The sequence below is a fragment of the Clupea harengus genome, chromosome 23 (assembly GCF_900700415.2).
Source record: "Clupea harengus chromosome 23, Ch_v2.0.2, whole genome shotgun sequence".
In the NCBI taxonomy this organism is placed as follows: domain Eukaryota; kingdom Metazoa; phylum Chordata; class Actinopteri; order Clupeiformes; family Clupeidae; genus Clupea; species Clupea harengus.
Genome location: NC_045174.1, coordinates 15,363,643 through 15,380,243, shown reverse-complemented (window position 1 = coordinate 15,380,243; position 16,601 = coordinate 15,363,643). Strand labels below are relative to the sequence as shown.

The 16,601-nt window shown below is 46.7% G+C and overlaps 1 protein-coding gene across 2 annotated transcripts in view; it reads left to right on the top strand.

Moving 5' to 3' along the window:
• arid5b (AT-rich interaction domain 5B) overlaps nt 1-9,447 on the top strand; it is a 93,321-nt gene extending 83,874 nt beyond the window's left edge. For both annotated transcript variants that reach the window (XM_031561420.2, XM_012839232.3), the window contains 2 exons: nt 1,730-1,949; nt 5,415-9,447. In XM_031561420.2, the coding sequence (XP_031417280.1) occupies nt 1,730-1,949; nt 5,415-7,754 (2,560 nt within the window). In that variant the 3' untranslated portion in view covers nt 7,755-9,447. The remainder of the gene's footprint in view (nt 1-1,729; nt 1,950-5,414) is intronic.
• The last annotated feature ends 7,154 nt before the right edge of the window (nt 9,448-16,601 follow it).

Below are 16,601 nucleotides of genomic sequence, written 5' to 3'. Positions count from 1 at the left end.
CATTAATCAAACTGAGCACATTATGAAAAAGAAATCGAGGGAGAGAGAGAGAGAGAGAGAGAGAGAGAGACGGAAAAAAAAAACTTCAAAACCGCCAGAGCAGAAACTGTGATTACAGAGAAAAGCATCCCACTCCAATTACTACAGCTCTATCTGCAGTCCACATCAGAAATGCGGAACAAACCAGATAAGGGGAGCAAATCTCCCCATGTGTTCAATTTCATGTTAAAAAAGCACAGCGAAAGAAACATGGTGTAACACTTTAAAAGAAATTACACAACCCCTCCTCTCTCTCTCTCGCTCTCTCTCTCGCTCTATTGTTTTTTCTCCCTTTTCTTTCCATCAATGTCTTTCTCTTCCTCTCTTTTTCAGTCTTTCTCTCTTTCTCTTTTTTAAATCTTTTAATCTTTTAATCACTGTACCTATAGCCCCTATTCTCTCTGTGTTTCTCCCTCCTTCCCTGTGTCTCTCTTTCTGACTATTGTTATCTGCCTTTCCGGTGTTGCTAAGTGGTGTTTCTGAGGAGAATTCTGTCCCCCCCCCTCTCTGCTGTCAGTGTTGATGGGGAGCACCAGGGGTATGAGGCTAATGTCATCGGCTGCTGGGAACCAAAATGCTTTTAATTAGGATCAAGTGAATTTGTTCTGCATGCTTCAGTGGGTTTGAGGCGTGTATGTGTGTGTTTGTGTGTGTGTGTGTGTGTGTGTGTGTGTGTGTGTGTGTGTGTGTGTGTGCGTGTGTGCGTGCGTGTGTTTGTGTGTGAGTGTGGTGGGGGAGGTGAGGTATGTGTGTGTGAGAATGAGAGAAAGAGAGAGAGAATATCAAAGCACACCATAATAAATTTCCTTAGATCATTAATACGTCCATAAACGTGTATATACTTTAGTGCAGATATTTCCTTGTGCAAAGGTGTGCCCGATCAGAGGCAGTGCATTAAGGTCACCAACACCACTGTATTTTATGATGAAGCCAAAAATAACCTTTATTATTTTATTAAGGAAGTTACATTCAGTTACTATTTTTGAAGTGTTTAAATGTCTCTTACCTTGTAGGTATGTATGTGGATAAGGGTTGTGAACAACCAGATTTCATTATCGTTCATTTTATTCATTATTATTTCATATTATACAGCCATTGTGTGCTATTATATTATCATGGCTGTGACACCAACACACACACAAACACAAGCAAAAATCATTACCACAAGAAGTAGGATTAGCATTATCACATGCAAACACACAGACACAGACACATACACGCACACACGCACACGCACACGCACACACACACACACACACTCACACACACACACACATACACACACAAACAGAGAGAGAAACACGGAGGGGGCGGCCAAAAAGTGTTTGCCAAGGCCACAAAGTTAGTCTGGCTCGCAAGTGTTAGTAACTACTCTCAGTACACAAACACACACACACACACACACACACACTGTGTACATGGGTCATTCTAAAGTTCCAGGCCTCCATGACTAACCTGGCTCCCTGTGCCCACTGCTCGTCCGCCAGTAACTACTCTTAGTACACACACACACACACACACACCACACACACACACACACACACACACACACACACACACACACATACACACGCACACAAACACACACACACACACACACACAAACACACACACAAACACACACACACACACTGTGTACATGTGTCATCATAACTAACCTGGCTCCCTCTGTCCTCCGCTCCTCCGGCAGGCTCATTCTCCCCTACGAGAGGTACACCAAAGGAGAGGAGGACAGGCCCCTGCCCCCCGTCAAGCCCCGCCGGCACGAGGGCAACGGCCAGGAGAGCAGCCCCGCCGTCTCCAGGACGAAAGCCACCGCCGGCGGCACCAAGCGGTCCAAAGAGGAGCAGAGCAGCAGGCTCAAGCCTGACAAGGAGGCGTCCGCCATCAAAGACTCCGAATGCCCAGAGGTACGTGTGAGGGATGGAGAGGGGAGGATAGGGGTCAGATATACAGAAAGAGAGAGAGAGAGAATGTAGGTCATTGGTTTTGTATTGTATGTATGTACTATATGTATAAAAAGTACGTACAGTGTATGTGAATAGTGTGTGTGTGTGTTTGCGAGGGAGAGTGTGTTTTGTGGTTGGCGGACAGTGTGGCAGTCTCTTGAGTGTGTCTTGTGAGCGTCTGAGTGTGCGTATGCGCGAGAGGGAGTGTTCCGTAGGGAGAGAGAAAGACAGAGAAACACAATGCACTCACACACACACACACACACACACACACACACACACACACACACACACACACACACACACACACACACACACACACACACACACACACACAATGCTCAATGACTTTTTTCAAAAAGGAGACCGAGAAGAGTGGAGGGAGTGAGTGAGTAAGGAGGGGAGGAAGGAAGGAAGGAATAGAAGAAAAAAAAACTGAAAACATGACAGCCCACCTCAGACTGACTGACTGCCTTTTCTCTTTTCTTTAACAAATAAGCTGTCACGCCGGCCCCTGTGAGCCGCGGCCCTGTCAGAGGCTGCTGGTTTGAACATAATTATTTGAGTGGAATCAGCATCCCCGGCCACAGCACTTCAGTGCGCTTAATCAAATGCTGTTTTTCTCCCTCCTTTGCCTGGGTGACTTTGCCCTCCCCGATTTCATAGGCTTGCTTGATTGAGTTAGGTCCACGCTAGCTGTGTGTGTGTGTGTGTGTGTGTGTGTGTGTGTGTGTGTGTGTGTGTGTGTGTGTGTGTGTGTGTGTGTGTGTGTGTGTGCGCGTGTAGAAAGTGCACTCTGGGCATTTTATTTTTCCCATCCATCCCGGTTGAGTCCTAAAATCCTTGGTGCCTGCAGCCGAAGTTGAATGTGTCGTTTTTGCCAAATGTGACGTTTGTTATTGACGAGACTGTGCCCCTCCGTGGGGGACAAATGGGGGGGGGGGGTTCAGTTGAACTGCCTGGAATAAAATCTGATGGGTCGTAATGTGTACTGGGAATTGATACCATATTTTTTTCATCTTATATAAACTGTGGGCTTATTTTTATCCCTGAAAGCCAATAAATCCATGGTGATTTGCAGATGTCTCTCCAGTTAAGCATAAATATGAAGCAAGCGAGAGGAAAAAAAAGAGAGAGAGAGAGAGAGAGAGCATGCTGAATCTGGAGGGGTAATGAAAATTGAGTTATTATTTTCACATGAACAACCAAATGATTACTGAGCAGATGAAAGGGCTATTTGCATTTTCTCTGTTGAAAGGGTGTCACATTAGAAGTGTTTGAAGAGAAATAGAGAGAGATGGAATGAGAGAGAGAGAGCGCGCGAGAGAGAGAGAACTTACACATTCATTTCTGCAAAAACATGAAATGAGTAAGAAGCTGTGGTGAGAAACAAAGGGCCCTTGTAAAAAAAAAAAGTAATGTCCTGAGTCGTTTTCCAGTGGCATGCACACAGGCAGAGCTCATCTGTCTGGTATGTTCTGTAATTTGAAAACTACCCCCTCCTCTCCTCTCCCTCCTCTCCTCTCCTCTCCCCTCCTCTCCTCTCCTCTCCTCTCCTCTCCTCCTCTCTTCCCTTCTCTTCTTTTCTCTTCTCTTCTCTCCAGATAATTGATTGTACATTGTAATGTCAAGCAGCAAAATGAAAATGGAACACTTCGTCTGAGGCCAGACCCAAGTCAGAAGGGCCCCTATTATACAAGCGAGAGAAAGTGAGGGAGAGAGGGAAGGAGAGAGAGAGAGAAAGAGAGGAAGGGAGAGAGAGAGAGGGGGAGAGGGAGGGAGGGAGGGAGGGAGGGAGGGAGAGAGAGAGAAAAGTGCAAAAGCAGAACCAAAGGGGAAGGGAAAGAATGAAAGAAACAAAAACTAAAAACAACCACTTACTCAGATTTATAGATTTCAGATGGTTGGAGGACATTTGGTACAATCGCCAGAGGGCTAAAAGGTTGCCCACTGTTCGCTGCTCAGTGGCTGTGGAGAGTGATCTGTAGACATACCCTCACACACACACATACACATACACACACACACACACACACACACACACACACACACACACACACACCACACACACACACACACACACCACAACCATCCCCCTCCCCGACCACTGAAAAATGAAGGAAGACAATCAGGGGCTATTGAGTGACAAACGGAAAACTGACAGCCAGTCACGGCCCATTACAGGCGGGTAATCTTGCTGGCTAGTCACCAGCCATCCCCCCCTCCCCAGACATACTATGTGTCCCTGCAAGCGAGTGAAAGTGTCAGCGGACCTAAAAAGGCTCTGACTCATAACTCTGCCGCTCCGCTAGCCCAAGGTTTGGTCCGACCCCACGGGTCAAGGGAACTGCCACTTCCAAACAATGTCTGGAATTGTTGGGAAATCTATTCACATGCCTCACGACCTGAGGCTACAATTATTACATTTCCGCGCCTCTCTCTCTGTTTCATTTTTTGTTACCAAGGCGGGAGGAAAATAGAAACTCGTAGTCTCCCTTCAGTTGGTAGGTTTTATTTATCGACACGCCACTACACAGATGTGTCTATTACAGATGGAGGTGAATTAGGGAGCGATGAGCCAGCGTTGTGCTTGACACTAACTGATGCCCAGCATCTGTGCGTTCTCTCACTGACACGACAATGAATGGGTTCAGATGGAACATCTCTCTGATGCCCGCGCCAGTCCCGGGTGATTCATCTGCTCGCTTCCATGGTGACAGGGACGTGCGGAGTACGCCTGAAAATGTGCAACCTTGTCCACATCACAATCCGAGGGGCTGACAAGAAGCAGAAGTGATGGCTCATCGTATTTGCCGACTAGTTCTAGTGTTTTGTTTTTCCCCTGTTTTTCTGTGTCCTTTCGAGGGAAAGAAGAAAGATTTTTAAAGGAATGAGATGACTTAGTTTGGGAAATGAGAAGGTCTCATAAACTCAACCGCATCTTCCATCTGGTTGATTTTGCTTTCTTTGATGGCGTGTGGGGTGTTGTACTGTTGAAGGGGAATGAACCACAGCTCAATATTGTGATGTCAACACACACAACTACAAATACATCTCCAGGGGACAACATGCAGGTCATGGTTCGCAGGGCAGAGGTCACTGAATGAGCATGTTGCGAACAGCTTTGAAGTGTGCTATTTGTAGACAGCTGTAAATCCATAGGCCATGAATTAAATACACATTTAGCCCTTTTAGCTTGTCGTTATTCCATGAAACATGGACAGAGCCGTTATATGCACTGGAAACTAAACTCATGACTCGTGTAGTTTCCATATTCAGACATTTTTTCCACAGCCCTTGAAAGCAAGCACTAAAATGGAGTTCTTGTATTAGAAGTGCCCAGGTTATGCTACTGTGATATTTGTCTTGTGTGCCACAAGCTATTAAAGTATTTTTTTTCTTTCTTTGCTTTGTTGCCGTCCACAGGACCAGAAGAAGGAGGAGCTGGAAGAGCATGACGATGATGAAGATGATGATGAAGATGACGATGATGAAAAGGAGCAGACCAAACCGGAAGTGCAAGGAGAGCCCGAGAGCAGGAGCACCAAGGAGGAAGACGAGGAGGACGAGGAGGAGGTGGTAGAGGTCAAGCCGGAGGTGAAGGAGGAGCCTGACAGTGTCTGCAGCCTGGAGAGAACGGCGCCCCCTCGCAGTGCACTCTGGGATGGTGGGCGGCCCATCAGCCCTGCTGGTGACTTGGCGGTCGCCACCCCTCAGGCGGACATGAACGTCATGAGATTTAAAGACGATGAAGTGTTTGCGGTGGCCGCTCCCGCCAAATCTGTCCACTACACCGTTACCAACCCGTGGCAGTCGGGGGTGGGCGAGTTTGCCGTGCCCCCTCTGCTGAGCAAGATGGGCATCCCGGAGCCTGCTGGGACGAAAGAGAACCAGTGCCATGTGGGAATGGTGCTGCCCACCCTGCAGCAACGACCCTCCCTTCAGCCCCTCCTGGCTCCAGAGATCCCCACGGAGCGGGCCGAGCTGCCCAGCAGAGAGGAGGCCTCATTCAGCTACTCTCCCCTCCTGTACCCCAAGGCCAACCCTGGTATCATGTCCCCCTTGGCCAAGAAGAAGCTCCTCTCTCAGGTCAGCGGAACGGCCCTTTCCAACAACTACTCCTTTGGGCCGCCGCCTCCACTCATCCCCAATAAAGCCTCGGGTCTCGGGGCAGAGGGGGCGGAGGAGGCCTTGTCAGCGCCAGGATCGCTGGCCTCGTCCGGGTCGGAGGGTGGGTTCATCAGCAGGCCGTCTGTGATCCAGCATGCCCAGAGCTTCAGGCCCCATGGGTGTGTGGAGGAACTGAGACCCCCCAACAAAGAGGCATTGCAGAGGGATGGTAGTGGGGTGTCGTTGTCGGAGCCTTACTCCACCCACCACCACCCACACCCCCACCCCCACCCCCACCTCCATCCCCACCCTCATGCTCATCCTCACCCCCACCCGCATGCTCATCCTCATCCCCAACCCCAGCACGGCCCAACAGTTGAACCATACCTACTGAGGGCGGAGTCGCATGGCGGAATGGAGAAGCCTCCAGACACGCCCCGGCCAGGCCACGCCCCTAGTTTTCTCGGTGACTTTTACTCGTCCCCGCACCTGCACAATCTGTACAGGCAGGCGGAGCACCACCTGGGCAAGGAGCACCTGAGCAAATACCTGCACAGGGAGGCCTTTCCAAGAGACTGTGAGAGCACACCAGGCTTTCCTTCGGGCCAGCATCAGCCGCCTCCGGACAGTATTGGTCTGGTGTACGGGGTCTGCCTGACCCAGAAAGACAAACTCCCCTCAGGGGGGGAAAGGACCACGGAGGACCAACCCACAGACTTGAGCCTGCCGAAGTGCTCCCCTCCCAAACCGCCCCCTTCCTCTCCCTCCTTGTGCAGTCTGTCCCATCCACCCATCATCCCTCCTCAGGACTTGAAGTTGACCAACACTTCCCTCCCCTACCAGACCGCCAGCGGGCAGGGCTCCAGTCTGGACTACCACCCCAGGGCTTGTCGGGTTCCCCCGATGACCATATCCGCCCCCAAGAATCCAACAGAGCCCCTTCCGCACCATCAACCACTCCCTCGGGGCCTTGACAAGGCCTCGCACAACGGACGGCCAGAGGAGCCGAACGTCGGATTCAAGGTGGAGGAACTGGCGCGACCCATCCTGGGCACAAAGAGCTGCCCGCAGAACGTTGGTGCCGCTCGGCCCCTGAAGAGACCACTAGGGGAGCTAGAGAGCGGACTCCCGGAGAAGAAGGTGCGCGCCGTGACGCCCATGCACTGTTCCATGCCAAGGGAGGTCCCCTGCAAGCAACGTACGCCGAGTCCCGCGGCGGAACCGGTGAAGCCAGCGACCCCAACACCGCCTCATGCCACACTCATCAATGGATACGCCCCAGAGAGCCACAAATACCCCCTCCATACCCCACACATATTCCATGGCCTGTACCCAGGGGCCTTTGTGTCTCAGATGCAGGACATGTGCGACGGCATGGGTGGCCCAGTGCCTGCTGGGTACTCTCACCAGTTGCAGTACTTGAAGAACCAGGCCGTCCTCTCTCCGCTCGTCCCTCCCTTCGCCATCCATTCCTTCATGATGCAGAGACAACTATTGGCTCAGGCCGCTGCCAGCCCCGCCCACCTCTACCAACATCCAATGGGGGCATCCTACGGGGACCTGCTGCATCACGGCCTATACCCCATGTCCGCCCTTAACCACCAGCCCGCCTTCAGTCCCCCGCAACTTCAACACCCCAGCACCAAACTGTCCTAGGCAACCCCCCCCCCCCCCCCTTCATGTGACATTCCCAATCACCCCCACCCCACCCCACTGACACTTACATGGTGCTTCGTCTCCCAGACAACCACACCTAGTGCTGTCATCCACACAAGACAGTGGACGTTATACTGTAGATGCTTTGACCTGGGAAGCAACCTGATTTCTTCTCTTTTGCCACTTAATGTTTATTTTCATGATTTGCACATTTTCCCTCTTGGTTGTTGCAATGGACCCAGCCAGTGGCGACAACCACCATTTTGGCTCTCTCGCGTTGCTGTATGCGCAGGTTTCAGCTGCTTGGACGTTTGGGGATATAGGGAGGGCACCGGCTCGAGAGTGCTGGCAGTTGGCTTGAACAGGGTCACGATCTCTCATCGCACTGCCGGGTGTCCAAAGGAGAGAAAAAAACTAAACAAAAAAACAAAGCACGTTGAGTGACAAATCAATGCAATGCGACAGTGCAATTTCAAATCAATCTCTCGGCACTCTTTGTTTGAAACACTATGAGGCACTCCTCAGATCTTTTAATCACCTTTTACTGTCACAGAAACAAGTTCTTTCTTTTCGTATAATCCTTGTGCATTTTTTTTTTATGTAATGGTGTGGTAGTTAGTGTGTTCATATTTCGGGCTGACAGGAGTTGTTAGCGAGATATCAGATGCCGTTATCAAAGAAACCACGAGAGGCCTGCTTCTCGCTGTGACACCGTTACATGTACATAAAAAATAATTAAGCTCTCCTTTAAAAGAATCTTCAGCCGGGAGAGGAAAAAAAACAATGTGAAGTAGGTTTCACGAGATTTCCATTTATTTGCTGGCGTCGTCCCCAGGAGCTTTCTCATGTTTCCGCCATCACAGGCTTGTGTTTACCAGAGCAACGTGGAATGTGTTTTGTCAAATGTAGGACAGAGGTGCTTGTAAATACTTATACAAAAAACGAAACAGAAAAAAACTATTACAAACACTTTGTAACATATATCACTGGCTACTGTAATTTCTGACCACTCTTGAACTGCAAACTGTGGAGGCGTATGGAGTGGATGACTTGGGTTGGAAGGCGATGTAATGTCCAGGACTACTTTGGAGTCAGAAACTCACTGTTTCTTTTCTTCCGCAGGTGTATATTTGTGAAGCCTTTTTAAGAGAGAGAGAGAGAGAGAAAATGAAAAGAAAGAACTCAGCGGAGAGAAAACCTTCAAGAGCTTAAAACTAAGCCAGACAGAAAACAAAGAGAAAAGAAAAAAACTGTTCAGAAGCACTTAGTTAAGCACACAAAGAAGGACCTGATAAAACTCTTACTCAGAGCCACAACTGTTATTCTGAGTTCTGAGCTAAGTGTGTAATACGAATAAAAAGCAGAAATATACTCTTCTCTTCTGCCATGTCAGCATCGAGCAATCATTTCATAAGGAGGCCTGTGTTCAATTATGTGTAACACAAGCTGGGAAAAAATGGTTGTCAGTAGAAACTTAAAACAGTTGTGATTTCTTTGCACAGTTGAATTGGGGAAAGTACCAGGACAAATTGAAAGCAACACAATCTTCCTAAGGGTAATCAATTTTCTGATGTATTAGCAGTAGACTAAACTTCAAGCTCAAAAAATGTATCCGCTCCGACAATGTTTGGAGCAACACTCAAGGTTGCTATGTAACATTTTTTAATGAGTAATAAACAGTTTTATAACATAACATGTCTGTAAGTGTCTACCACATGCACTGCATTTAACAGTTTCACAACCAGGGGAAAAACTGTTGTTCATCCTTCTTATGTTGATTGCATTGTTAGATGAAATTTAGCCTACAGTGTACATAAACATGCATTCCATTTTCATGTTCAATTCAACAGCAGTTTTTGTTTTGCCACGCACACATGAAAAGACTTATGCGAGGGAGGTGGATGAACATTATATATTCTCCACAAAATGTATGTTCCGCCTAAATCATTTAACATAGAGACGTGTGTGCTGCTGGTGTTTTTACTGTATGTATCACTGCATAAAGGGCCACTGTACAGAAGACTGCGCTCTTGGGCACATCTGGTCTAGTTTACCATGTTCATTATAATTGTAATGAGCTCAGGGAATTTCTTGGGCCCCATAATTAGAATGTTTGTCAGGAACGCTTGAAGAGGCTGTCTTTGCTCTCGACTGTCGTAAGCAGCTGTGTTTGTGAGCTTCGAGTGCAAATTCAACCAGAGCGGGTATCTGGGAAGAAACTCGTTTACCGCTGCCGATTAACATTGAGTGTGATTCATACAGTGTTGACGTGTATTGATCCACTTGTCCAGGTTGTCAATGCAGCTCGTGGCAAATAAACTTCTAGGAGCAAAGATGTGTCGTGCAGCACCCAGTTGATTGATTCTGAGCGAATCATAAATCATATCCGTTAGTTGTTGCTTCCATTGTTACACATTAATACCTTCAAGTAGGTCCAATTAAGATCGCTCTCAACTGCTCGGTACTCAAGTTTGGTTTGTAGACGTACTAAAGAATTTGAAGTATCCTTATAATTATTTCATTCCACTGTGAAGGACTATATGGCATTGTACAGTAATTTAAAAGTGAAAAATGACTGGGGCGCAGGCTGCACTTAATCACAGACATCTTGTCCGTGGGTTAGCCGCAGAAAATAGCTCAGTTCGAGTCATACCACTGAAAAAACACCCCGCTGGGTAATAAATTGAGGATTTTTATGGAGTGCAGGCAAAGACGACCGCATTGAATTAAAACTTAACTCCGCAGCACATGAAAGCTCCCCGCGAAAGCCAGCTTTGCCCCCTCTAGTGGTGCATACGTGGCGTTATTCCAGGGAAACTGATATAAATAGGAAGGATAAGTGGGCTGATTTAATTTTGCATCAAGGGGCGCCTTTCCATAGCACTGATTAGCAACCAGGAGGCCAGCATTCAATAGAACAATGCACGTCACATGTCATCTGATTTTTAAACCACAACCTTTGAAAGCTAGGAATTATATAGGGCGTTCAACGTTCAAATGTGGCGTCCATACGAGCATGGAGCATTTCTGTTGAGGGGATTATTGTGTTGACGAGAAGTGGTTCTTTAATTGAGTCACTCCACAGTTGAGTCAAAGGAGACTGGCAGCTGACGCCACTTCTGTTGTTTCCTTCCTTTGAAACGCGCGCACGCGCGCGTATGTGTGTGAGAGAGAGAGAGAGAGAGAGAGAGAGAGATTGTGTATATTTAGCCCAATAGGTGGAAATCACCCTGTTTCCTTCTGCATTTCAAACTGTTTCCGTACCTTTCAAAGTGACAGATGCTGTGCAATGGCGTAACTATGATTATGACTTGTTATACATCATTTGGCTTGCAGACTATATCATTATTATTATTAGAATTATTATTATTATTATATATTATAATTATTATTATTATTTTGTATTTATATATATATATATATAATGATATTACTATTATTGTATGTGAAACATATGTTCAACGTAGCTCAAGGAATGGCAGCTTAATGTTTAGTATCCTGGAAATTTAATCACACATCATTTTGAGATATTGTCCAGGTGCCATGTTTATCTTTGAGCATCTGTGCTTACAGAGGGCTTGTAAACTCTGTAAAAATCTGTTGACCTAAAAAAAAATCAGTTTGGAACGATTCATTGAATCTGTTCTGGGAGTGGATAGAAGGGATGGGGGAGGTGGTGGTGGTTTGGGCAACCTTGAAGCGCCTCCTTGTAGTCCATCCTGTTTCCCCCAAATGCACTAGCAATTCCTTTGCTTATCGGGCGTACCAGTCTACTTACAGTAACATCAGACATTCCCTAGCCAAGCCTACTGAAAACGGAAATGAGGTATTTGTGAACGGAAAGGAACACATCAGAACATATGCTCTGCCGCTCTGTTCGCTTTGAAGAATGATGAGGTCTGCGTGTTCATAAACTATTCACTCTCTCAGCTTTAACCCCCGTGGTTCCATCCCCTGTTCTCCTTGTTTTTCTTACTTTTCGGTAGCCTATTTCACGTAAATAAAATAAAATATATAATTTTTAAAAGAGACCAGAAGATCGGGAAGAGCAGCAGAGGGAATTTGTATGAATGGAATGTTAAACCAAGAGCATAGTCACAAGGCGTGTTTGCCGCGCACCCTCGGGCAGATTTAGAACAGCATCAACGTATGCATGGGGCGCCCTCCACTGGCTGAGAAAGGACCCTACTAAAAACATGACCAGTCCTATAGCACGTCGGCTGTAAACCCCCTCTCAATAACAGTCGGGTCCAAACCCTGAGCCGTATTTTTAGACCAATGAAGTCAAGACCGGGATGGGAGGAGATTGACGGGAAATGAAAACTCAATGAAACTCAAAAACAAAGTGCCCCAGTCTGAATCACACCACGCAGTATCATAGCATATCTCTTAAAGTGCACAGCCAACTGTTTCTATCCGCGGTCATTCCTGCGGCATGGAGAGATGACTGTCTGGGAATTAGCTTACATCGTCTTGGTTACACAGCATATCTGTATTTATCTGTTCGAGTTAAAAAGACGACCCCCCCCCCCCCCCTCCTCCTCTAATACCGTAGTAAGCTCCTACACACCCCAGTTTCAGCAGAAACAGATTCATTTAAAGTAATTATTTACAGTGGGAGCAACATCACCATGGTGATGTCTGGTGGGGAAAGAGGGAAAAAAAACTCAGGAAGCCTCCCACATCCCTGTTTGAAGTCAGAGGGTTACTCATTCCCATAGATTTATGTGTGCTCTCTAAGGCCTTGTGTGGCCACTTTGCTCTTGTTGTCGGCTCTGTCTGATTTCTCCAGTTAGTATTGGCGGTGAGGGCGGTGGAAGTATGAAAGGCTTTGTAGAGGACAAGCCTGGGCCCAGGGCTGGGTGCCATTGTTTTCCCCCCTCTCCCTGAGGACACCCAGCTGCCGGTTCTACCAGCTTCTCGCAGTCAGCAGCTGTGTGCTCATAATCTGCTGGCATGTGCAGTGTACCATGCGAGGTTGCTCGTACACACCTTCCACAAACTGTCTGTCGGTGTGCTGTTACAAAGTAGGATTTTCCATTCACAACAACCGCCACTGCCCAACACAGTCACACACACACACACACACACACACACACACACACACACACACACACACACACACACACATTGTAAGTAAGTGAAAAGTCTGGGAGTAGCAGATTTGGTTTCCTCAAGTGCGGTTGAGGTGTCATCTCTACTAAGCTGACCCTGTGGTGTTGACTCTCCCACTCACCCAGAGCTGTCTTTCAATCTTTTAATTTGCAGTTTCGGTCTTGCCCCCATGAAAATGGGACTATCACGGGGCCGCGGCGGTGAGGTTTTGTGGGCAGTGGAATATGTTTCCTAATGTCGGGCCGGCGATGTGAAGGCGGCATTCTCCTCGTGTTGACTCTGGACGAGACGAGGGCGACCAAACCAGCCTGCCAGGAAAAATAACTTCATGGGAACTGCAAGATGTATAGTTCTCCATCTAAAATTGAAGCAAGCTGATGCTTCTCATGAAGGAAAATATGAAGGGGGGGGGGGGAAACGGAAAGCTTAAGTTTGTTCTCTCGATAATGTTTTCAGGATTACACACACACACACACACACACACACACACACACACACACAATGCATTTACTTTAAAACTGTTTCCATATTAGTGTTATCTAAATGGTACGCAGTCCATCCAAGCCATAAGCAGCAATGCCTACTCGACTCAGCGTGTGTATGTGACCCTGTCACCACAACCATGCTCTGATTACAAGCTACTTCTGAAAGCAAGAACAGCAGCTGCAGTTTCCACAGCGGCGACACATCTGCACAGTCATATTTACATTTAGTTATTTAGCAGACGCTTTTATCCAAAGCGACGTACAAGGGAGAGAACTGTCAAGCTACGAGCAATAGAGACCTAGTGTAATAATAAATACGACTTTACATAAGAAATAGAAAAACGGAATAGAAAAGAAAAAAAAAGAAGTGCAGGAAAGTAATTGCTGTAAGTGCAAGTTAAGCACTGGTCGAAGTGCCAGTTAGGAAGGGAGGTGCTCTCTGAACAGTTGGGTCGGACTATGTTCAGAGATATGTGTCTCATTTTACTGAAGCCTGTGCAGGTTCGAAAGGTCTGATTGTGCACAGTCACTGTGGCTTTGACTTTCTCCATGCAAATCAGCCTACAATAAGGTGGATTCATTTCATATCACTGCCAGAGTTTTGAGGGAGGCGGGTGAACCTGTGGCCTTGGAACTGGTTGCATTATTGAGAGTGCTGCGTTATCCCAGAGAAGCCAGTGAAGCAGTGAGAGGTCTGCCACTAGGTGATAAAGATCCCCCCGGCTCGCTGCAGGCTTCACAGGGCTACAGTGGTGTGTGTGTGTGTGTGTGTGTGTGTGTGTGTGTGTGTGTGTGTGTGTGTGTGTGTGTGTGTGTGTGTGTGTCTGTGTGTGTGTGTGTGTGTGTGTGTGTGTGTGTGTGTGTGAGTGTGTGTGTGTGTGTGTGTGTGTGTGTGTGTCTGTGTGTGTGTGTGTGTGTGTGTGTGTGTGTGTGTGTGTGTGTGTGTGTGTGTGTGTGTGTGTGTGTGTGTGTGTGTGTGTGTGTGTGTCTGTGTGTGTGTGTGTGGGTGTGTGTGTGTGTGTGTGTGTGTGTGTGTGTGTGTGTGTGTGTGTGTGTGTGTGTGTGTCTGTGTGTCTGTGTGTGTGTGTGTGTGTGTGTGTGTGTGTGTGTGAGTGTGTGTGTGTGTGTGTGTGTGTGTCTGTGTGTGTGTGTGTGTGTGTGTGTGTGTGTGTGTGTGTGTGTGTGTGTGTGTGTGTGTGTGTCTGTGTGTGTGTGTGTGGGTGTGTGTGTGTGTGTGTGTGTGTGTGTGTGTGTGCTGGGCCGTGGTGGAGCATCTCTCATCCCACAGCCAGGAACGGAGGCGGATGAAATATTTATCCTGACGTCGAACAAGGAGGCGACTAAAACATTGCACCGTGTTACACTCTGTAGATGGGTGTATTAATGGCCCCCTCTCCCACACACACACACACACACACACACTCACACTCACACTAACTCCGTTCCTTAGATATGCACTCAAAGTCTGCACCTCTTCTCAGCAGTGAGATGTTGTGAATGTCTGAAAGGGACTTGCCTGAGGGACATAACCTTAGTCATCATGCTAATATATCATGTTATATGTCATGTTATGATATATATATATGTTATAATATGTCATGTTTTATTTGTATGTGACAAATAAAACACTTGAATCTTGAATCTAATAGGTAGGTACTTCTAGGTTTGCCTCTCCCTCATCAAAACACTAGGTTATACATACAGAAAATCTACACATTAATATATATATGCAATTATGCATTATTTCCAGGACAGAAAAGGACACTAAAAGTGTATTTTATTTCCAGAACAGAACATCAGGAAAATGAGGCTGGGTGATAATATAAGGGTGAAGGTATATGGCCGCTATCTATGTGGATAGAGGTCCCTACAAAATGAATTCATTATGCAGCATTTTTCCTCAATTTGTGGAGGGGGCCATTTATAGATTTATTTAAGATATTGATAGTATACATAGTCTGGCAGTGATAAATCCCTGTGGATAAACTGGCCTCTGCAATCGACAAGATGAATATGTGTGTGTCTGTGTGTGTGTACAGAGAGAGGGGGGTGGGGTGTGTTTGCAGATTTAATAATGTGGGGTTGTATTTTAATGCAGGTGGGGCAACTGCATATATGAAGCAAGAGTTTGGCTTTGTACCTTTAATCAAACAGGGCTGGCATGTCTGCAGATACAGTGGGGTTCAATCCTTTTGACCTTGCGGCTGCAATGAAAAATCGACTACGTGACAGTACACTGTTGTTCAGGATCTATGACTTGTGTGCTAAAATATGCTGCTGTGTTCTATACAGCCACTACTTATTGTTGATGGTGTAACCTTCAGCCTTTTTTGGCCAACAGGCCAGTGTAATGAAATTCGTTGGGATGAGATTTGGGGACAAAAGGTCGTATTTAGCAAAAACATGAAAGGGTGGGGCGGTGGCATATGGGGTATGGAGAACAGGAGGGATCACATCTTTATCCTCGAAAGGACAGTGTTACGCAATAATGCGCCGCTGCATCCTCATTGGTCAGGTGTGTGAGTGTTCTATTAAAGACACAACCCTGTGGAAAAATATGATGTCATTGCTTTTTCTGTGACTAATGATTATTAACACGTGTTAATAATAGTATACAGTATTACCCATTAACACCATATTCCTATGCGGCCACTCCAGTATGTCCAATATTCACTGCTCCTGTGTATATCAATCAAAGTGTATTTTCATGATTATTTTTGTTTGCATCTTTATATAATTTCTTAGATGATGATGATCCATTTAGTGTGCCTCTATATTTAGATTTAGATCTCTCAAGACAGATCCTTACATCAGTTCTATCAGATCTATTGTCTGATATGTCTGATATATGACATATATTTGAGAATGTATATGCTATTAAAGTATTATATTACTGTGTCACTGCATATGCTTACTGTGCCTGATCGCTGTAAAGCATGTCATCGAATGGGCTTGAGTTTCATAGGACTGCACCGCAGAGTCATCAGTACAATACTTGCTCTTTAAAGTCATGCATCTTTCAAGCGACATTGTTTCAGCTGAGATACTTGCTCTTTAAAGTCATGCATCTTTCAAGTGACATTGTTTCGGCTGAGACAGTGGTGGTGTGTTCAGGCAAGATTCTAGAGAGACACACCGTGAATTGAACTGAATCTGCTAAACCCAGACGGCACCAGACTGTGGCCTGGTTCTGCCCCAGATCCGATCCAGTCCCAGATGCACCTTGGGAAGGAGCCCCAATATTGCA